The 21,920-nt window shown below is 58.4% G+C and overlaps 1 protein-coding gene across 4 annotated transcripts; it reads left to right on the top strand.

Annotated features, from left to right (window-relative positions):
• The first annotated feature begins 232 nt into the window (after window positions 1–232).
• FAM221B (family with sequence similarity 221 member B) lies at window positions 233–21,239 on the top strand. Of its 4 annotated transcripts, none has more exons than XM_073346146.1 (6): window positions 233–680; window positions 1,806–1,949; window positions 2,164–2,274; window positions 3,296–3,499; window positions 4,654–4,773; window positions 21,022–21,239. In XM_073346146.1, the coding sequence occupies exons 1-6, from the start codon at window positions 296–298 to the stop codon at window positions 21,204–21,206; spliced, it is 1,149 nt and encodes a 382-aa protein (XP_073202247.1). In that variant the 5' UTR covers window positions 233–295; the 3' UTR covers window positions 21,207–21,239. The 4 variants fall into 4 exon arrangements, with proteins under 4 accessions (XP_073202247.1, XP_073202250.1, XP_073202249.1 ...); XM_073346149.1 differs by having other exon boundaries at window positions 21,166–21,235; XM_073346148.1 differs by lacking the exon at window positions 1,806–1,949.
• The last annotated feature ends 681 nt before the right edge of the window (window positions 21,240–21,920 follow it).

Genomic DNA, 21,920 nt, shown 5'->3' with positions numbered 1-21,920 from the left:
CTGATTCCCCCTTGGGCAATCATGAAACCAGCACTGTGACCCCACATCCCTGCAGGGACCTGGGGTGCTGCCCCTGTGACCCCGCAGCCCTGTCCCCCAGGGGGCTATCAGAGCTGGGCCAGTCAGGGGGTATCAAGCAGCCCAGTTCTCTCCCTGGCCAATCCCTGGCCTGCTCCCAGAGTCACCACGGCCACCGCAGTTACCTAGCAACAGACAACAGCCGTAACCTAGCATCCAACAACAGCTGGCCCCAGGCCCCAGGCTTGGCCCACCCTTTGTCTGGGCAGAACCAGCCATGGAGGGCGAGGAGTCCAGCATGGAGGGCAAGGGGGGCTGGTCGCCCCCACCGGCCGAGGAGCCCTTGGATCCGTCCCCCCCGCCAGGCCAGGAGCCCTCGGATCCGTCCCCCCCGCCAGGCCAGGAGCCCTCGGATCCGTCCCCCCTGCCGGCCGACGAGCCCTCGGATCCGTCCCCCCCGCCAGGCCAGGAGCCCTCGGATCCGTCCCCCCCGCCAGGCCAGGAGCCCTCGGGCCCGTCCCACGAGGAGCCGGCTGGGGCTGGGGTGGAGGCCGACGAGGAGGAGGACCAGGAGGAGGTGGAAGTGACCGACATCCACACCCAGACGAAGCACAAGCCCCTGGGGGGCACGAAGAAGAAAGCAGCGAAGACAGCGGTTGTGGGTAGGTCACCCCCACCCCCGGGAGTAACCCAGAGCTGGTGCTGGGGCCGGCAATGCCAAGGGCCGAAGGGGCCACGGGGCCCCATCTCCCCTCGATGGGGTGAGCTGAGGCCTCGGGATCCAGGGCTGCGAAGCCGCCTCCAGCACCAGTGCAACCTCCCGGCTCTGACCCAGCCGATCTCCCCCCGACCCTGAGCCCCACGCCCTGCCAGGTAAAAGGCTGCGGGAGGGGCGTGGCTAGGAGAAGAGGGTGTAAACGTGCCCCAGCACCCAAGGCGATGAATGGGGATTGAGGGGTCCAGGAGTAGGGGGACCCCCTAGCTTGGGTAGCAGAGGCTGCAGATCAGGGTTGAGGGCTCCGGCAGGGCTGTGTTTGGGAAGCCCAGGGCTGGGCTAGCAGGGGGATGTGGGTTGGAAGTGAGGGGCACTGGCAGGACTGTGGGGAGCCCAGGGCTGGGCTAGCAGGGGGATGTGGGTTGGGATTGAGGGGCACCGGCAGGACTGTGGGGAGCCCAGGGCTGGGCTAGCAGCAGGGTGTGGGTTGGAAGTGAGGGGCACCGGCAGGACTGTGAGGAGCCCAGGGCTGGGCTAGCAGCGGGGTGTGGGTCAGGAGTGAGGGGCATCAGCGGTGTTGTGGGGTGAAGGGCGCCCAGGGCTGGGCTAGCAGGGGGATGTGGGTTGGGATTGAGGGCCACCGGCAGGACTGTGGGGAGCCCAGGGCTGGGCTAGCAGGGGGATGTGGGTTGGAAGTGAGGGCCACCGGCAGGACTATGGGGCGCCCAGGGCTGGGCTAGCAGGGGGATGTGGGTTGGAAGTGAGGGGCACCGGCAGGACTGTGGGGCGCCCAGGGCTGGGCTAGCAGGGGGATGTGGGTTGGGATTGAGGGGCACCGGCAGGACTGTGGGGCGCCCAGGGCGGCTAGCAGTGGGGTGTGGGTTGGAAGTGAGGGGCACCGGCAGAGCCAGGGTGGGCTGGCTGCCAGCTCTGCTACCCTGAGTGGGGGCTCCGGGCAGTCAGTCCCATGCAGAGCCTGGGCTCAGAGAGCCGGGCCAGGCCCCATGGGTCGGGGAGGGTCCCAGGTGGGGAGGCTGCCCCTGCCCACTCACCCCGCCCCGTCTCTGCCCAGGCTATTCGGTGCGGCCCATCGTCCCGGCCAGGAGGGCCGAGCTGGTGGCGGTGGCCAAGGCCATGCACCGGGAGCAGTTCGGCAGGGAGGTGCAGGAGCTGTTCCACCTGGAGAGGGAGGCGGCCCTCAAGGCCATGCAGACAGGTAGGGCCCTTCTCGGGGGGCGCAGGACCCCTCTGCTCGCTGGGGAATGGCGCCGAGCCCCGCGGGCTGGAGCTGGGGGGCTCAGGAGAGGCCAGGGAGCCTAGCCTGGGACTAAGGGGGCGCAGCATGTAACTCGGGAGCCCAGGACCTGGCTGGGGCCACCAGCGCAGGAGATGGAGGATCCTGGGCAGGGCTGACCTCCTCCTGCCCACAGGTCTCTACATCGGCTGGCGCTGCCCCGAGTATCTGTGGGACTGCTTCCGCGTGGGTGAGCTCTCCAAGTGCTTCTGCGGGCACCTCCTGCGGGAGCACCAGGTCTATGTCGGTAGGTGCGGGGCGGCCGGGTGCTCTGGGGCAGGGCTGGTGGGGCCTGGGGGGGTGCCAGGCCCGTGTTGGTGAGTACGGGGCGGCCGGGTGCTCTGGGGCAGGGCTGGTGGGGCCTGGGGGGGTGCCAGGCCTGTGTCAGGGGGTACGGGGTGCCCAGGTGTCATGCAGAAGGGCTGGCAGGCCCATGTTGGTGAGTACCGTGTGCCCGGGGGTGCCATTGGGCAGGGCTGGCAGGGTCTGGTGGGGCACTAGGGGGTACGGGGGGCCTGGGTGTCGAGGGGCAGGGCTGGCGGGGTCTGGGGAGCACCAGGCCCGTGTTGGTGAGTATGGGGTAGTGAGGCGCCATGGGGTAGGGCTGGTGGAGGCGGGGAAGCACCAGGCCTGTGTCGGGAGTCTGGGCTGCCCGGGTTCAGTGGGGAAGGGCTGGCAGGAACTAGGGGTAGTGTGTGAGCTCTCCAGGCACCAGTTCCCCTCTTGGCCCTGCTCCCCGCCAGCCTCGTGCACTCTAGGCTGGCAGTGATGGGTCAGCCCCACTCTGTCCCATGGAGCCTGTGTGCCCATCCCCCAGGGCCAGGGCAGGGGTCCCTCATTGCACACCCAGCTCCAATCCCCTCCTGCTGCCTCTGAGCTTGTCTGCTGCTCGGTCCCCTCCTCTGTGGGCCCCAGGCTGTGGGGCAGGGGGTGCTGGGATGGGGCCCTTCATAGAGCAGGCAGGTCTCCTTAGCAGCAGCCTGGCAGTGTTCAAAGGCTGGGCTTTCTCTGGGGCAGAGTGGGGATCCTAGAGACAGCCAAGCCCCGAAGAGACTCTCCCCCTTGCCACACCCAGACTGCCAGCTCAGAGCCTGCCCCCCCCCAGCCTGGGGGGCTCTATGGGGCAGTGCCCCCAGCTCAGCACCCGTGCACCCCAGCCTGCAGGGCTCTATGGGGCAGTGCCCCCCGGGCAGTTCCTGGGGCTCTCCCCGGGGGTGGGGAGGGCTTGCTGTGTGTGGCCCAAGGGGTGACGGGCACTTGCTCTGCAGAGACGCGGGCGCGGATGCCCTGCATCGTGCCCAGCTGCAAATGCCAGAGCTTCATCTTCATCCCCTCCCGGCCCGAGGACGTGGGCGAGTTCTGGCTGAGGAGGAGAGCTGGCTTCGACCCCTCCACCTGGCAGGCCACGTGCCGCTGCCAGCACGGCCACGAGGAGCACGCGCCCAGCGCCCGCCGCGCCTGTCGAGCCGCAGGTGGGGGCAGCTACGGGCCGGGCGTGCGGCCGCGGGGCAGAGAGCGTGTGCGTGCCGGGGGGGTGGACATGTGGGCTGTCACTGTGTGTGCGTGTGCGTGTGTGTGGGTAGTATGCACACGGGCTGTGTCCCGGAGTCCCCGGGCGATGCTCTGGAACTGCTCCCCACGAAGCCAGGCAGGACTCTGGGGAAGTCTCCTCTCGGGGAGCAGCCTGTCTGCAGGACACACAGCTCACCCGGCTTCCACCTTCCTGGGTCTGACCTCGGAGCATCCAGCCTCCTCTGCCCCTCCCTGCGCTTCCCACAGCGAGTCCGCCCAGGCAGGGTCCTGGGGAAGCCAGAGGGTCCTGCCCCCCAACTTCGCAGTCAGACGTGACTCTCAGCCAGCCAGTAACACAGAAGGTTTATTAGACGACAGGAACATGGTCTAACACAGAGCTTGCAGGTGCAGAGAACAGGACCCCTCAGCTGGGTCCATTTTGGGGGGCAGTGAGCCAGACAACCCCGTCTGCCCTTCACTCCATGTCCCAGCCAGCCCCAAACTGAAACTCCCTCCAGCCCCTCCTCCTCTGGGCTTTGTCCCTTTCCCGGGCCAGGTGGTCACCTGATTCCTTTGTTCTCCAACCCTTTAGCTCTCTCCTTGCAGGGGAGGGGCCCAGGCCATCAGTGGCCAGGAAACAGGGTGTCACCCATTGTCTGTGTCCAGACCCCTGCACACACCTGCCCTCTAGGGCTCTGCAGTGATCACACACCCTTATCCCACCCCCTAGATACTTAAGAACTGCATAGGGAAACTGAGGCACCCCCACACTATTCAGAGGAAACATTAAGAACAGTCCCGCTTCGTCACAGGCTGTCACTGTGTGTGTACATGTGGGGGTGGGGGTGCGCGTGGGCTGTCACTCTGTGTGTGTGTGTGTCTGTGGGGTGTCTGTGTGTGCACGTGAGCTGTCACTGCATGTCCCCTGGGCGTTTCCTGCCAACCGTGTGCACAGAAAGTGTCTCCCTGGTGCCTGTGGCTGGGTGTGCTCTGGCTGGAGGCTGCCGGTGCTAGGGGGAGGGGGAGGGAGGGTGCTGGGGACTCTCGGATGCTCTGGCCAAAACCCAGGGGCCCTGAATCCCCACCGGGCTGAGCCCTGCCCTTCCCTACACAGGCTGTTGGTGCGTCTGCTTTGAGTCCAACTTCCTGTGTGCGGCCTGCGACCGGCGCTGGGAGGAGCACAAGACTTTCTTCGAGACGGCCGAGACTCGGAGAAAAGGGGGCCGGCCCTTTGGTATGCGCAGCGTGGGGGGTGCACATGCCTGGCCTCTCCCCCCTCGCTCCCATGGCAGCACATAGGGTCTGGCCCATAGCAGTGCAGCCCCCAGCTCAGTCACCCCTGGAGCCCCAGGGCTTATCACGCTGGGGAGAACCCCCACTGCCCTGCCCCATGGCAGCGCTGTCACCCCCGGCGTAGCCCCAGGGACACGCCTGTCCTGGGACAGAGTAGCTGGCACGGAGCCCCAGGCATGTCTGGCCCCTGCCCCCCCGCACCATTCCCCCTGCACAGCCTGTCACGGGGTCCCCGGGCGATGCTCTGGAACTGCACCCTACGAAGACAGGCAGGACTCTGGGGAAGTCTCCTCTCGGGGAGCAGCCTGTCTGCAGGACACACAGCTCACCCAGCTTCCCCCTTCCTGGGTCTGACCTCGGAGCATTCAGCCTCCTCTGCCCCTCCGTGCGCTTCCCACAGCAAGTCCGCCCAGGCGGGGTCCTGGGGAAGCCAGAAGGTCCTGCCCACCAAATCCACAGTCAGACGGGACTCTCAGCCGCCAATAAAAGAGAAGGTTTATTAGACAACAGGAACATGGTCTAACACAGAGCTTGTAGGTGCAGAGAACGGGACCCCTCAGCTGGGTCCATTTTGGGGGGCCAGGAGCCAGACAACCACATCTGCACTTCACTCCATGTCCCCAGCCAGCCCCAAACTGAAACTCCCTCCAGCCTCTCCTCCTCTGGGCTTTCCCCTTTCCCCGGCCAGGAGGGCACCTGATTCCTTTGTTCTCCAACCCTTTAGCTCTCACCTTGCAGGGGGGAAGGGCCCAGGCCATCAGTTGCCAGGAAACAGGATGTCGCCATTCTCTGTGTCCAGACCACTGCACATACCTGCCCTCTAGGGCTCTGCAACGATCATACACCCTTACCCCATCCCCGAGATACTTAAGAACTGCCTAGGGGAAACTGAGGCACCCCCACACTATTCAGAGGAAACATTAAGAACAGTCCCACTTCATCACACAGCCCCCTCCAGCACTAGGCACTGGGCCTGCTCTTTGTACATGGGGAGGCAGTGTGGCCCCCCCATGCTGAGCCCCGTGTCACGGAGTGTGGGGGAGTCCAGGCCCTGCACCCCTCTTCCTGGGATCCACTGAGACTCTCAGCCAGCCAGTAAAACAGAAGGTTTATTGCACAACAGGAACACAGTCCAAAACAGAGCTTGTGGGTACAACCAGGACCCCTCAATCACGTCCTTCTGGGGGAGCAGGGAGCTTAGACCCCAGCCCTGGGGTTCCCTGTGTTCCTCCACCCAGCTCCAAACTGAAAACTAAACCCCCCCAGCAGGCTCCCTCGTGCAGCCTCCGTCCACATTCCTGGGCGGAGGTGTCACCTCCCCCTCCCCCTCCTGGCTCAGGTGACAGGTTCTCAGGTCTCCCATCCCCAGGGCACATTCCCAGGTCAACACTCCCCCCTCCCTGCTGCGTCACATCCTCACATCTCTCCCCCTTTCGAGACTGAACTGAGCGGGGTCACTGTGACCGGTGACCTGGGGAAGTTCGGGGCCCCCTCTCCGGGACAGCGCATCCGCTATCAGGTTGGCACTTCCCTTCACGTGGACCACGTCCATGTCGTAATCCTGCAGGAGCAGGCTCCATCTCAGGAGCTTGGCGTTGGCTCCTTTCATCTGGTGCAGCCAGGTCAGGGGAGAGTGGTCGGTGTACACGGTGAAGTGTCGCCCGAAGAGATAGGGCTCTAGTTTCTTGAGGGCCCACACCATGGCCAGGCACTCCTTCTCGATGGCCGCGTAGTGTTGCTCCCGGGGTAGCAACTTCTTGCTCAGGTACACGATGGGGTGTCTCTCCCTCTTTTCATCCTCCTGCATTAACACCGCCCCCAGTCCCATGTCGGAGGCGTCGGTGAACACCACAAAGGGCTTGTCAAAGTCTGGGTTTGCCAGAACTGGGCCACTGACCAGAGCCTTCTTCAGCGACCGGAAAGCCTCCTGGCACTGCTCGGTCCAGACCACCTTGTCTGGCTTCCCCTTCTTGCACAGCTCAGTGATGGGGGTGGCTATGGCGCTAAAGTGGGGCACAAATCTTCGGTAGTATCCTGCCAACCCAATAAAGGCTTGGACCTGCTTTTTGGTGTGGGGAGCGGGCCAGTCTCTGATCACCTCCACCTTGGCTGGTTCCGGCTTTAGACGGCCGCTCCCCACTCGATGGCCCAGGTAAGATACTTCCACCATTCCCACCTTGCAGTTCTCTGCTTTTACAGTCAGCCCAGCCCCCTGGAGTCGGTCCAGCACTTGTCTAACCTGGGACACATGGTCCTCCCAGGTCTGGCTAAAGACACAGATGTCATCAATATACGCCACGGCAAAACTCTCCATCCCCCTCAGTAGCTGGTCCACCAGGCGCTGGAAGGTGGCCGGCGCTCCCTTGAGGCCGAAAGGCAGGGTCAGGAACTCATAGAGCCCCAGAGGGGTGATAAAGGCCGATTTCAGTCGGGCATCTGCATCCAGCGGCACTTGCCAGTAGCCCTTTGTAAGGTCCATGGTGGTAAGGTACCGAGCTCCTCCCAGCTCGTCTAGGAGCTCGTCCGGCCTGGGCATGGGGTAGGCATCAGATACAGTGATGGCATTGAGCTTCCGATAGTCCACACAGAACCGGACCGACCCGTCCTTTTTGGGGACCAGCACCACCGGCGAGGCCCAAGGGCTGGCCGATGGCTGGATCACCCCCAAAGCCAGCATGTCCCTGACCTCTCTTTCCAGGTCCTGAGCAGTTTTCCCTGTGACTCGGAAGGGGGAGCATCTTATCAGCGGGTGCGACCCTGTCTGCACCCGGTGGACAGTCAGATTAGTGCGTCCTGTCAAAGTTTGACTCAGACTCACAATTTATCAGACCACTCTGTTTTATTAGCAAAGCTGCTCTGCTAATACATTTAGAAGTGAGCCCCCCGAGTGGGGCTTGTGTCTCTTAATTTATACAGTTTTTGGAGAACAAGTTACAGAGAAGTTACAGACAAAAGAAGAAAAAGATTTTAGTCACCACCCTTCGAGATCCCTGAGACCAGTCACGTATCTTCAATTACCTGCCATCCTTAACAATCTCCTTTAACAGCTTCCAGTTAACTAATTGCCCTTCACACCTTCCATTCTGATGCCTGCTTCTTCGACGTGCTGGCTCTATCTTAATTGCTTCTCCATTCAAAAGCTAACTGTCCCTACGTGTGTTCCCTCAGATACTTTGTAACATGTTTTGTCATGCCCTCTCATATACAATGTATCCAGCATGTTCCCTTATACAATGTTATACTTCCACAATCCCCCCTTTTGGTCAAGGCTACGCCCATGACCAATGACTTACTGGATTCCATACATCAATCATTCTTTTTCATTACTTTCACTGGTGACATTTAACAACATTAGAGTAGCACTCTGGATTCCCCAGACCCTCAGGATACAGGAGCTGAGGATTAAGCTTCTCAAAGGACACATGTTGGAAGCAGGACCCTTTCTGGTTCCGACAACCCCTTTCGAGGGAACCGCAGTCACGGTTTTACGTCCACCAGGCAGCAGGCGCTAGGCTCACTACTGCTTCTTGTTTGTTCATAGAATCATAGAATCATAGAATATCAGGGTTGGAAGGGACCCCAGAAGGTCATCTAGTCCAACCCCCTGCTCGAAGCAGGACCAATTCCCAGTTAAATCATCCCAGCCAGGGCTTTGTCAAGCCTGACCTTAAAAACCTCTAAGGAAGGAGATTCTACCACCTCCCTAGGTAACGCATTCCAGTGTTTCACCACCCTCTTAGTGAAAAAGTTTTTCCTAATATCCAATCTAAACCTCCCCCACTGCAACTTGTTGGGTCCTGCTGCCTGCTTACCCTCTGCTTCTGGCAACCCTTACGAGAGCGCAGATTGTAAGGGGTTGCAGGCTGTTCCTCTTTGTCTTCTGGGGTTGAAGCTGGTTCGGCGTGGTCTTGCAGAGGTGCTTGGTCCCCGTGAGGTGGCGCTGGCTTACACTGTGGGGCGTGGATCCATGCAGCGATGCTGGATAATTTCACTGCTGTCTGGGTGGTGAGCAGTACCTGGTACGGACCCTCCCACCGGGGTTCCAAGGCGGGCTTCCGAAGGTGGTGCCGCAGGCAGACCCACTCACCAGGCTCAGGAGTGTGACAGGCAGCAGAGGTGGGTTCCCTCGGCCAAGCTGCTCGCACCTGCGAATGGAAGGAGCTCACCGCTTGCATTAACCCTTTGCAGTCCTGGAGGAGCGTGTGAATTGGGTTTAGGTCTGGGGCTGGGGTAATAGTAGCCATTGTTCGCATAGGGCGTCCCATGATGATTTCAAATGGACTCAATTTGTGTCTCTGGGATGGGGATGACCGAATTTCCATAAGGGCCAGTGGTAAAGCAGCTGGCCAGTTTAACCCTGTGGAACTACAGATTTTTGCCAGCTTATTTTTAAGCACACCATTTCGCCTTTCAACTGCCCCTGCACTCTGTGGATGGTAAGGGCAGTGCAACAGGTGGGTGACCTGGTTTAGATGTTGAACAATTTTGTTCCCCGGTCACTAGACAAAGTGGCAGGAATTCCCTTGGTAGGGATAATGTGGTTTAACAGACATTTTGCAACAGACAATGAATCAGCTTTGCGACAGGGAAAGGCTTCAATCCAACCCGAAAACAGACATAACTAAAATGAATTCATATTTCTGACACTTTGGCATTTGTACAAAAGCAAGTTGCCAGTGTAGGAAAGGTGCTTGAGGCAAACCCCGGAACCCTTGTGTTACTTTTACAGATTTGCCTACATTGTGGCTTTGACAAGTAACACAAGCGGCACAGTGGCGGGTTGCAAAGGGGCTGAAATGGGGAGCCCACCACCCCGCCTTACTCATAGCAGAGACCATCCCCTCTTGCCGACATGTGAAACACCATATAGCAGGGCGGCTAGAGACGGGTAGAGTGAGAGGGGGGCTACAAAGGTACCGGTGGGCGATGGCCAAAGGGAATCAGATTGCAAAGAGCAACCCAAAGCACTCCAGGAGTCTCTCTGTGTTTCTGGGGCAGAATCCTGGAGCTGAGCGAGATGAGACAGGGATGGTGGCATTACAGAGACAGAGAGGGGACCAAGAAACGCTTCTGGTGAAGGTTTTATAGTGGCAGCATGTTTTGCAGCAGCATCAGCAAGTGCATTATCTTTTGCCACCTCGGTGTCTGCCGCTGAGTGGCCAGTACACTTAACAATTGCCAAGGCAGACGGTAGTAAAACTGCCTACAGGAGGGCGGCAATGTAGGGGCCATTCTTGATGGGGTACCAGTAGAGGTAAGAAAACCTCGAGCCTGCCAGAGGGTGCCAAAGTCATGCACAACCCCAAAGGCATACCGAGAATCAGTAAAAATAGTGGCAGAGAGCCCCTCGGCTAGAAAGCAGGCACGGGTTAGAGCAATCAGTTCAGCCACCTGGGCAGAGGTCACAGAGGGTAAGGGCGCAGCTTCTATGGTCTCAGAGAGAGAGACCACAGCGTACCCTGCAAGAAGGTGGCCTTGGTCATTTCTATAACAGGACCCATCAGTGAATAATACCAGGTCAGAGTTAGGGAGAGCTACATCTGAAAGGTCGGGGCGCGGGACAGTGATAGCAGAGACAGTTGCAGGGCAGTCATGGGATTCACCATCACTAGGTAAAGGAAGGAGGGTAGCAGGGTTTAACCGGGAGCAGCACTTACTAGTGATATGTGAGGCTGAAAGCAGCAAAAGTTCACACCTAGTGAGGCGAGCAGAGGAGAGATGAGCAGTAAATAGTACAGCCAAGTTTGCATAGCAAGTCCCGTCCCAGAAGGTTTGCGGGGTGGAATCAGAGAGGAGGAATACATGCTCCTCAGAGAGGGGACCGACTTGAACAGACAAAGGTTTTGAGAGGGGAAAAGAGGTAGGGATCCCTGTAATGCCAACAGCAGACACGGATTTTCCAGATCGGGGAACCTCAGGCAAGTCAGTGATGCGGATTGTAGAAAGAGAAGCTCCAGTATCAACAAGGAAAGGGAGAGAGAGATCATTTACAGTCAGGACACATTCTCCAGTAGGGGACAGAGGTAATAAGGGAGCTAAAACTTTGTGAGGTTCCCCAGCATCCCGTCATTGTTGGGGTGAAAAATAGGGTTGGGGATCAGCTGGAGGAACCAGTGGGGGTTCACTTGATTTCCCATACAATTATTAGGTCGTCTTGGACACTCTTTTTTCCAGTGTCCAGGCTGTTTACAGTAGTTACAAACCCCAGTTAATCCAGCCCCCCGCCCCCTTCCGCAACCCCGTCCCTGTCCCCGGTGTGGTCGGCTTAGTCCTGAATAATGCTGTATCTGCAGAGCCATTAACTTTTGGGAGGACTGTTCCTCCTATCCTTTTAAAGTGCGGTGGCAATGCTCTGCTACTGCCAGCAATTTGTCCATGGTTTCAGTCTCCCATCCCACACTTATTCGTTTTAACATGCTGCCTGTGGCAGGGAGAAGACCATCAACAAATGCGTGTGCCAAGGCCCCCTGCCCATTTACACTGGGCTCTTGTATTCCTGAATGTTGTAGGAAAATATCAATTAGCCGGGACCTATAGTCGCCTGGGCTTTCTCCTTGCCCTTGCTTACAGCAACGTATTGCTGTCCAGTTTGTTTTAGGAGACCACACTTTGGGAATGGCTTGATGCAGGCGCTTCCAAAGAGCCATACACCGGTCTCTGTATGCCGAATCTGGGCCAGTACTTTTTGTGGTTGAGTGGCGTGCCTCAGCTGGCCAGTCTGCAGCAGCCAACCATTTTTCATAATAACTGGCAGGAGCTAACAATTTACAGAGTTGGAGGAGATCTGTCTCAGAGGGTTCATAGGTTTCACAGATTAACAGAAACTCCTCAGCAAATTTGACAGAGTTTTCCTGTGGTTTGGGAAAACTTTTAACTATAGATAAAAGTTCCGTACGAGTCCAGGCTTATAATCCCATATGGACTCACTTTCTCCCATCTTAAGGACTCGTAAGGGTGCCACAACAGTTTGATCAGAGTCTCTCATTAACCTCCCATCAGGTTCTCTTTTCCAAGAAGAGATGTCAAGAGAATCTTTGCAGTCTGCTTTGGATTTCTTCTTCATAATATTTTGCAGGGCTGCGAGGCCAATGAGGGTATCTTCTTCACTTTCATTATCTGTAGTCACTGAAGATTTTTCCTTTTCTGATTTCTTATTTGCGCAGGAGTATGGTGGGGGTCGGGTTTGATCCGGATCATTGCACAGGACTGGGCAAAGGGGAGCGCTCGGACTAGTGATGGGAGAGACTGCATCCAATTGAACTGTTAGTTTTTTGATAGAATTTTTAAGAGAGGTGAGTTTTGACTCAGTCCATCTACGATTTGCCTCTTCCCACCACTGCATGAAGCAGTCTACTTCTCCTCTCTCCAATTTGGTTTTTGGGAGGACGAGTTTGCTTTTTAAAGCGTCCACTCAATCCTTGTCCCAAAAACCTAACAGTGGCCACTGTAATTTGGGGTTCTCTAGAGCTAATTTGGACCATTTTTCAAGAAACCTACAAGAGTCCGGACCCCTCCTAAAATACATAAAATAAGCTGGAGTTCCCTTCGGGAACTGTTCTACCTTAGACTTCTGATTATCCATCCAGGAGGACTTCACACAGCACTCACACAAGAAGGAAATTCGGGCTCAGCAGAGCGGTGCCCGGTGCAACACACAGAAAGGAGCCCACAGGCTACGGCCTCAACAGCCCTTGCTTTCACACCAGGGGTTATACCCAAGGCGTGGTGCGGCTGCAGCTGTGCAGATTCCACTTATTCAGACCGTGGGGACGGGGATCCCTTGGTCAGCCAGTCTCCGGACAGAGATGGCTCCCAGATTCACACACACACCACGGGGAAGACGGATAGACACAAAGACAAGACAGTCCTCAAACCGGTTAAAGCACAAAAATAATAATTACCTGAGACGTCTGATTCCAGAAGCTGGGTCCAAAGACCCCTACCCGAACAGAGTGGGAACGAACAAGTTCAATGGCGTAGACTGCGCTGCTGCTGTGTACCTTTCTGTCTTGTGGAGGATCGCTTGGACTAAGCGTCCAGGCGCCGGCTGTCACGATCGTCCTGCAAGGCAGTTAGGGATCACACAGCCTCAGTGAAGCCGCTTGCCATCTCACTGGGGCCTCCCAGTTGTCAAAGTTTGACTCAGACTCACAGTTTATCCGACCACTCTGTTTTATTAGCAAAGCTGCTCTGCTAATACATTTAGAAGTGAGCCCCCCGAGTGGGGCTTGTGTCTCTTAATTTATACAGTTTTTGGAGAACAAGTTACAGAGAAGTTACAGACAAAAGAAGAAAAAGATTTTAGTCACCACCCTTCGAGATCCCTGAGACCAGTCACATATCTTCAATTACCTGCCATCCTTAACAATCTCCTTTAACAGCTTCCAGTTAACTTAACTAGTTGCCCTTCACACCTTCCATTCTGATGCCTGCTTCTTCGACGTGCTGGCTCTATCTTAATTGCTTCTCCATTCAAAAGCTAACTGTCCCTACCTGTGCTCCCTCAGATACTTTGTAACACGTTTTGGCATGCCCTCTCATATACCATGTATCCAGCATGTCCCCTTATACAATGTTATACTTATACAGTGTTATACTTCCACAGTCCAGGCTGGTTGGAAAACAGCTGTCGGTACGGATGCAGCACCCCCCTGACCTCAGTTTGCTGGGCAGGGGTTAGCTGATCCGAGAGGGGAATTGTTTCCAGGGGGGAACCAGCTCTGGTCCCAGGGAATAGATCTACTAAAGGGTCATCTCCCTGCTCCTCCCACTGTCCACCCACGGCCAACACCACATTCCCCCTGGCATAATATGGCTTCATCGTATTCACATGGTACACCCGGCGGTGGTGCGCCCGGTTTGACAGCTCCACCACATAGTTTACCTCATTGAGCTGCTGGACGACCTTGAAAGGGCCCTCCCAGGCGGCCTGTAGTTTGTTCTTTCTCACTGGGATGAGAACCATCACCGGATCCCCGGTGGCGTAGGCACGGGCCCACGCCGTGCGGTCATACCAGACCTTCTGCTTCCTCTGGGCTCTGGCCAGATTCTCCCTGGCCAGGCCCATGAGTTCAGCCAGTCTCTCTCGGAAGATCAGGACATACTCCACCACTGACTCTCCATCGGGAGTGGCCTTCCCCTCCCACTCGTCTCTCATCAGGTCCAGGGGGCCCCTCACCCTCCTGCCATATAACAGTTCGAAAGGCGAAAATCCGGTAGACTCCTGGGGCACCTCCCTGTACGCGAACAGCAGGTGAGGCAAGTACTTGTCCCAGTCCTGCGGGTGCTGGTTCATAAAGGTTTTCAGCATCATCTTTAGCGTCCCGTTAAACCTCTCCACCAGCCCGTTGGACTGGGGGTGATAAGCTGAGGCCCAGTCATGCCGGACCCCACATTTCCCCACAAGCACCGGAGCAGGGCCGACATGAAGTTGGACCCTTGGTCTGTCAAGACTTCCTTGGGGAACCCCACGCGGCTGAAAATGGTCAGGAGCGCATCGGCCACGGTGTCTGCTTCAATGGAAGCTAAGGGCACTGCCTCGGGGTAGCGGGTGGCAAAATCTACCACCACCAGAATGTATTTCTTCCCCGACCGGGTCGTCCTGCTGAGAGGCCCCACGATGTCCATGGCCACCTTCTGGAAAGGCTCCTCTATGATGGGCAAAGGTCTCAAAGCTGCTTTCCCCTTGTCCCGGGCCTTCCCCACCCTCTGACAGGGGTCACAGGATCGGCAATACTGCCGGACCGTGGTAAAGACCCCGGGCCAGTAAAAGTTCTGTAGCAGCCTCTGCCGGGTGCGCCGGATTCCCTGGTGCCCTGCGAGGGGGATGTCATGGGCCAGGGACAGGAGCCTGCGGCGATACTTCTGGGGGACCCCCAGCTGCCTCCTGATCCCACAGGACTCTACTTCCCTTGTGGGAGCCCATTCTCGGTACAGGAACCCCTTCTCCCACAGGAACCTCTCCTGGCAGCCTCTCCTCATGGTCCATACCACACCGAGGTCGGCCAGGTCCCTGAGCTTCCGCAAGGAGGGATCTTTCCTCAACTCGGCCTGGAACTCAGCGGCTGGGGAAGGGAAGGGGCCCGGTTCCCCCTCAGTGGCCAGTTCTGAGTCCACAGCCTCTCTGAGCCGTGCCCCTCGGCGCTCCCTCCCCACCAGGGTAGGGTCCTGAGCCTCCGGTGTGGTACCCTCCCCAAAGTCGGGGCGCAGTGCCCCTCGCCGGCTCTGGCTATGGGTCACAACCAGGGCGGTCTGGGGCTTGCTTGGCCAGTCCTCTAGGTCTCCCCACATCAAAACTTCAGTGGGCAAATGGTGGTGTACCCCCACATCCTTGGGGACCTCCTTGGCCCCCCATTTCATGTGTACCCTTGCCACGGGCACCTTAAATGGGGTCCCGCCCACCCCTGTCAGGGTCAGGTAGGTGTTGGGCACCACCCGATCTGGGGCCACCACCTCGGGCCGGGCCAGCGTCACCTCCGCGCCCGTATCCCAGTATCCATTGACCTTCCTCCCATCCACCTCCAGGGGAACAAGGCACTCTCTCCGGAGGGACAGCCCCGCGCCCACCCTGTAAACCGAGCACCCTGAGTCCAGAGCCTCCAGCCCTCTGGCGGAGTTGGCCTGGGGTACTCTTCCCTCTTGAGCAGGTGGTAAACTGGTAGGCCCCCTTTCCTGGGTCGTCTGCCCCTCGTCCAGCTGGGTCCCTACCCAGTTAACCCTGGGTAGGTTGGGTCTGCTCAGTTTGTCCCTGAGCCCGGGGCACTGGGTCCGTACGTGGTCTCTCTGGCCACAGTGATAGCAGCTCAGGTCACGTTGGTCCCATCGAGCGGGTCAGAGGGGCTCGACGCTAGGTGTTCCCCGTGGGAGGGGGTTCTCCCTATTTCCCCGCTGGGAGGCCTCATGGTGACTCTCTCTCTGCATTGGGTGGGGGGCCTGTTGTTTTGGGACTCCTCCCGGCTACCCCCTGACCGACTGTTCACAAACTCGTCGGCCAGCTGCCCTGCGTGCTGGGGGTTCTCGAGCTTTTTGTCCACCAACCACAGCCTCAGGTCGGAAGGGCACTGATCATACAGTTGCTCCAGTACGATTAGGTCCAGCAGGTCCTCTTTAGCTTGGGCCCCAGCTGTCCACTTGCGGGCATACCCCTGCATCCGGTTGACCAGTTGTAGGTAGGTGACCTCAGGCGTTTTACGCTGACTCCGGAACCTTCTCCGGTACATCTCGGGGGTCAGCCCAAACTCACGGAGCAGGGCCTGTTTGAACAGTTCATAGTCCCCTGCCTCCGGCCCTGTCATCCGGCTGTACACCTCCACGGCTTTGGGGTCCAGTAAGGGGGTGAGGAACTGGAGCCGGTCTGCAGGGTCAACCCTGTGCATCTCGCAGGCATTCTCAAAGGCCGTCAGGAAGCTATCTATGTCCTCCCCCTCCTTCCGCTGGGCCAGGAAGCACTTATCAAAGTTCCTTGCAGTCTTGGGTCCCCCCTCACTCACCGCAGCCGGGGCCCCACTGCTCTTCAGCCTGGCCAGCTCCAGTTCATGCTGTCTTTGTTTCTCCTTCTCCTGACATTCCCTCTCCTTCTCCTCCTGCTCATGTTGACGTTGTTTCTCTTCATGTTGACGTTGTTTTTCATGATCCTCCAGCTCCCTCATTTTCATCTCCCTCTCCCATTCCAGCCGCATCCGCTCTGGGGATGGGGAGCTCTGCCGGGAGGATCCCCTGCTGGCTGACGGGGTCAGGGTGCCCTCGGTATTCACTGGGCTTCTCCCAACCCCTCCCCCAGGCCTAGGTAGGAAGGGTCTCAAGATGGACCAGGAGCAGGTCCTCAAAGAATCAATCCTGAAGCACTTGCATGAGAGGAAAGTGATCAGGAACAATCAGCATGGATTCACCAAGGGAAGGTCATGCCTGACTAATCTAATCGCCCTTTATGATGAGATTACTGGTTCTGTGGATGAAGGGAAAGCAGTGGATGTATTGTTTCTTGACTTTAGCAAAGCTTTTGACACGGTCTCCCACAGTATTCTTGTCAGCAAGTTAAGGAAGTATGGGCTGGATGAATGCACTATAAGGTGGGTAGAAAGCTGGCTAGATTGTCGGGCTCAACGGGTAGTGATCAATGGCTCCATGTCTAGTTGGCAGCCGGTATCAAGTGGAGTGCCCCAGGGGTCGGTCCTGGGGCCGGTTTTGTTCAATATCTTCATAAATGATCTGGAGGATGGTGTGGATTGCACTCTCAGCAAATTTACGGATGATACTAAACTGGGAGGAGTGGTAGATACGCTGGAGGGGAGGGATAGGATACAGAAGGACCTAGACAAATTGGAGGATTGGGCCAAAAGAAATCTGATGAGGTTCAATAAGGATAAGTGCAGGGTCCTGCACTTAGGACGGAAGAACCCAATGCACAGCTACAGACTAGGGACCGAATGGCTAGGCAGCAGTTCTGCGGAAAAGGACCTAGGGGTGACAGTGGACGAGAAGCTGGATATGAGTCAGCAGTGTGCCCTTGTTGCCAAGAAGGCCAATGGCATTTTGGGATGTATAAGTAGGGGCATAGCGAGCAGATTCAGGGACGTGATCGTTCCCCTCTATTCGACATTGGTGAGGCCTCATCTGGAGTACTGTGTCCAGTTTTGGGCCCCACACTTCAAGAAGGATGTGGATAAATTGGAGAGAGTCCAGCGAAGGGCAACAAAAATTATTAGGGGTCTGGAACACGTTGTCACGGAGTCCCTGGGCGATGCTCTGGAACTGCTCCCCATGAAGCCAGTCAGGACTCTGGGGTAGTCGCCTTTCTGTGAGCAGCCTGTCTTCAGGACACACAGCTCACACAGCTTCCACCTTCCTGGGTCTGACCTCGGAGCATTCAGCATCCTCTGCCCCTCCGTGCGCTTCCCCCCAGTGAGTCCACTCAGGCGGGGCTCCTGGGGAAGCCAGAGGGTCCTGCCCCCCAACTCCGCAGTCAGACGTGACTCTCAGCCAGCCAGTAAAACAGAAGGTTTATTAGACGACAGGAACATGGTCTAACACAGAGCTTGCAGGTGCAGAGAACGGGACCCCTCAGCTGGGTCCATTTTGGGGGGCAGTGAGCCAGACGACCACGTCTGCACTTCACTCCATGTCCCAGCCAGCCCCAAACTGAAACTCCCTCCAGCCCCTCCTCCTCTGGGCTTTGTCCCTTTCCCGGGCCAGGTGGTCACCTGATTCCTTTGTTCTCCAACCCTTTAGCTCTCACCTCGCAGGGGGGAAGGGCCCAGGCCATCAGTTGCCAGGAAACAGGGTGTCGGCCATTCTCTGTGTCCGGACTCCTGCACACACCGGCCCTCTAGGGCTCTGCAATGATCATACACCCTTACCCCACCACCTAGATACTTAAGAACTGCCTAGGGGAAACTGAGGCACCCCCACACTATTCAGAGGAGCCATTAAGAACAGTCCCACTTCGTCACACACATGACTTATGAGGAGAGGCTGAGGGAGCTGGGATTGTTTAGCCTGCAGAAGAGAAGAATGAGGGGGGATTTGATAGCTGCTTTCAACTACCTGAAAGGGGGTTCCAAAGAGGATGGCTCTAGACTGTTCTCAATGGTAGCAGATGACAGAACGAGGAGTAATGGTCTCAAGTTGCAGTGGGGGAGGTTTAGATTGGATATTAGGAAAAACTTTTTCACTAAGAGGGCGGTGAAACACTGGAATGCGTTACCTAGGGAGGTGGTAGAATCTCCTTCCTTAGAGGTTTTTAAGGTCAGGCTTGACAAAGCCCTGGCTGGGATGATTTAACTGGGAATTGGTCCTGCTTCGAGCAGGGGGTTGGACTAGATGACCTTCAGGGGTCCCTTCCAACCCTGATGTTCTATGATTCTATGTCCTCGGCAGCAGTCTGACCCCTCCCAGCCCGGTCAGGCCCCAGGGCCCACGCTGCGTCCGCCGGGCGGCTTCCCTCAGGGACAGGGATCTTCCCTCAGGGACAGGGATCGGGTCATCCAAGCGATCCCTCTGCTCCAACTGGGCAATCAGCTGTTCCTTGGTGGACCTCCCGATGCGCAGCCCCCTCTGCCTGCACAGCTCCACCAGGTCGCTCTTAAGGCGTTTAGCGTAGATCTCCCTGCTGGCCACTCGCAGGCCGGGCAGCTTCCCACGGTTTCCAGGAAAAGCCCCTAGTGTGCCAGCCCTTCTTGAGGTCACCACCTCTTTGCTAGGGTCGAGCTGCAAACTCCTCCACCCCTGGGACCGCTCGCTGCAATTCCCCGGGGGACCCTGTTACTGCAAAAGTCCTTCTCTCTGGTCACACACTCCCAGGGGTTAACCGCCCCCTGAAACTGTCTCTCTCTGAATCTTCAGCACGCCTGGTCCCCGTCAATCCCCCTTCGTTTTACTGCTCCCCAGTCACTTACTGCAGGAAGCGCCGTTTACGGGGTGCAGTACATCCCACCGCTGCCACCAGTTGTCACGGAGTGTGGGGAGTCCAGGCCCTGCACCCCCCTTCCTGGGATTCACTGAGACTCTCAGCCAGCGAGTAAAACAGAAGGTTTATTGCACAACAGGAACACAGTCCACAACAGAGCTTGTGGGTACACCCAGGACCCCTCAATCAAGTCCTTCTGGGGGAGCAGGGAGCTTAGACCCCAGCCCTGGGGTTCCCTGTGTTCCTCCACCCAGCCCCAAACTGAAAACTAAACCTCCGCAGCAGGCTCCCTCCTGCAGCCTGTCTTCACATTCCTGGGCAGAGGTGTCACCTCCCCCTCCCCCTCCTGGCTCAGGTGACAGGCTCTCAGGTCTCCCATCCCCAGGGCACATTCCCAGGTCAACGCTTCCCCCTCCCTGCTGCATCACATCGTCATACCAGCCGGTTCCGTAAAGACCCGATTCATTGCACCCCAACAGGAGGCGACCCCCCTGCCCCGTGTCCCCCGTGCTGGGCAAGGGGCAGCGTTAACCCTTTTATTCCCACTGAGTAACAATATAACGTAGAGAGGGAAACTGAGGCACACATTGGCTTCATAAAAATATTACCCAAAAATCCTGCTTCATCAGCCCTCCCATGGCATTGGAGTGTGCCACGCCCCAGGGCCACTGGCCACCAGGAGTTCCCAGCCAGTGAGGGGAATCCTTTCTGTCGTCAAGGAAACACCATTCCCCAACTCAGCTAGCCGACTGCCTCCTACCCTGTCCCTGTCCCAGGAAATAAATTTACCCCTTCACTCCCAGAGGGTTACAGTACAGAGTGAGTGGGGAAACTGAGGCACACTTATATCGTCCATAAAATTAATACAGCGTTTTCCTACATCCTCTGCCCTGGCTTTCTCTGATGTCCCTTTGGGAGGGATTGAAGCTAAGCCGGAAGGCCACTCATGCCAGAGTCAGAGCGTCCACATGGGGCGTTGTGTAGTTCTGTGGGGCACCATCCCCGTGTCACACACACTCTGCAAAGCTCAGCTCCAGACTGGGGCCCCACCCCGTGTCCTCAGCCCCACACCACCCCCCACTCCCGCCACCTCCCACCTTCCCCTGAACCCCCCTGGCCAAGCTCAGAGAGCTGGGCGCCCCTCCTGTGGGGCCAGGATGGACCCATTGGGCTGTTCGGGGGGGTGGGAGAACACTGGGCTGGGTGGGACCATTGATCTGTTCTGGGGGTGGGAACCCCTGGGCTAGATGAGCCCATTGGTCTGATCTGGGGGGGACCCTGGGCTGGAGGGGCCCATTGGTCTGATCTGGGTGGGGGGGGTGACCCTGGGCCGGACGGGCCCGTTGCTCTGATCTGAGGTGGTCCCGGCTGACAGGGGCTGGGGTGGGTTGATGACCTGGCTCCTCCCACACCAGCAGTAACTGAACTATTGGTGTCCGGTCCGTACATCTGACCGGACACTGCTCGGGTCCCTTTTTGACCAGACACCGGGCACCTGGCAACCCTACCTGTTACCGCCTCCCCCTCCCGAGTTACCCTGATGCCCCGTGGCCCCCGTCCCATGTCCCTGTCTTTCCCCTCCACGCCGTGCCTCCCGCCCCTCCCCATGACTCCCCATTCCTCCTCATGTTACCCCCACTGCCATGGCCCCCGCCCCTTGCTGTTACCCCCATGCCCTGCAGCCCCCATTCCATGCCTCTAGCCCTCTCCAGGGCCCTCATCCTCCCTGTGTTACCCCCAGCCTGTGGCCTCCGTCCCATGCCTGCCTCTCTCTTCTGTCCCCAGGAGAAGCCTACTTGCCCTTTGCCGAGATGCCTGAGCTGCGGAACACCGTCCTGACGGGACACCCGGGGCACAGCTCTGCCCCCCAGGCCCCGCTGGGGGAGCTCCCTGCCCCATCCTCACACGATCTGCCTTTTCCCTCCCCAGGACTGCGAAGCCCAGCCAAGCAGAGCGGCAAGAAGGCGTGAGGCCCGCCCCGGGGCAGCCACCAATAAAGGGACTTGGCTCTGCACGTGTGGAGGTCGGACGTGGGGCAGATCTCTGGGCTGGGGAGCGCCACACATGAGGGATGGAGGGGGGACAGAGCGAGCGAGCCAGGTGGGGGCGATACCCTGGGAGCAGCCCTGTGTGCTGCCAGCCTGGAGGCTGAGCACCAACTCCGGGCACAGCCCAACAGTCCAGCCCGGAGCCGCTCGGCGCCTGTGTGAGCTGCCGCGTGCTCCCAGCCTGGCCGTTAACCCCACGGCAAGGCTCCCCCGTGACGCACGGAGAGCTGGCCTAGGGGGAGTGTGACCCCTACAGCTTGTCAGAGAGCCCCAGCGTGGCCGGGACCCATGGATGGGGGGGCCCACAGCAGCTCTCACTGCACCAGATGGCAGGATGAACGGGCTTGCAGCCCCCAGCTCCACCCTGCTCGTCAGCTGTCATGGGCATGGTCAGGGCTGGAGCACTCTGGGGCTGGGGTCTCACTGGGGCCAGGATGGTTGGGGTGGGTCTCAGGGTTGGGGCACTCTGGGCCTGGGGTCTCACTGGGCCCAGGGTGGTCGGGGGGGTCTCAGGGCAGGGGCATTCTGGGGCTGGGGTCTTCCTGGGGCCCAGGATGGTCGGGGCGGGGGGGGGTCTCAGGGCTAGGGCTGTCTGTCTGCAGACCAAATCACAGGTGCTGATGCTGCGCAAATGCC

Source organism: Lepidochelys kempii, chromosome 5 (genome assembly GCF_965140265.1).
Source record: "Lepidochelys kempii isolate rLepKem1 chromosome 5, rLepKem1.hap2, whole genome shotgun sequence".
In the NCBI taxonomy this organism is placed as follows: domain Eukaryota; kingdom Metazoa; phylum Chordata; order Testudines; family Cheloniidae; genus Lepidochelys; species Lepidochelys kempii.
The sequence above is the reverse complement of the archived record's forward strand: the minus strand, read 5'-3'. Positions and strand labels throughout refer to the sequence as shown.

Excerpts from the sequence above, each read along its gene's own strand:
- FAM221B (XM_073346146.1), top strand. The coding sequence starts at position 296 with ATGGAGGGCGAGGAGTCCAGCATGGAGGGCAAGGGGGGCTGGTCGCCC. Across the intron at positions 1,950-2,163 it reads CCTCAAGGCCATGCAGACAG|GTCTCTACATCGGCTGGCGC; the intron begins GTAGGGCCCTTC and ends TCCTGCCCACAG. Across the intron at positions 2,275-3,295 it reads GGAGCACCAGGTCTATGTCG|AGACGCGGGCGCGGATGCCC; the intron begins GTAGGTGCGGGG and ends CTTGCTCTGCAG.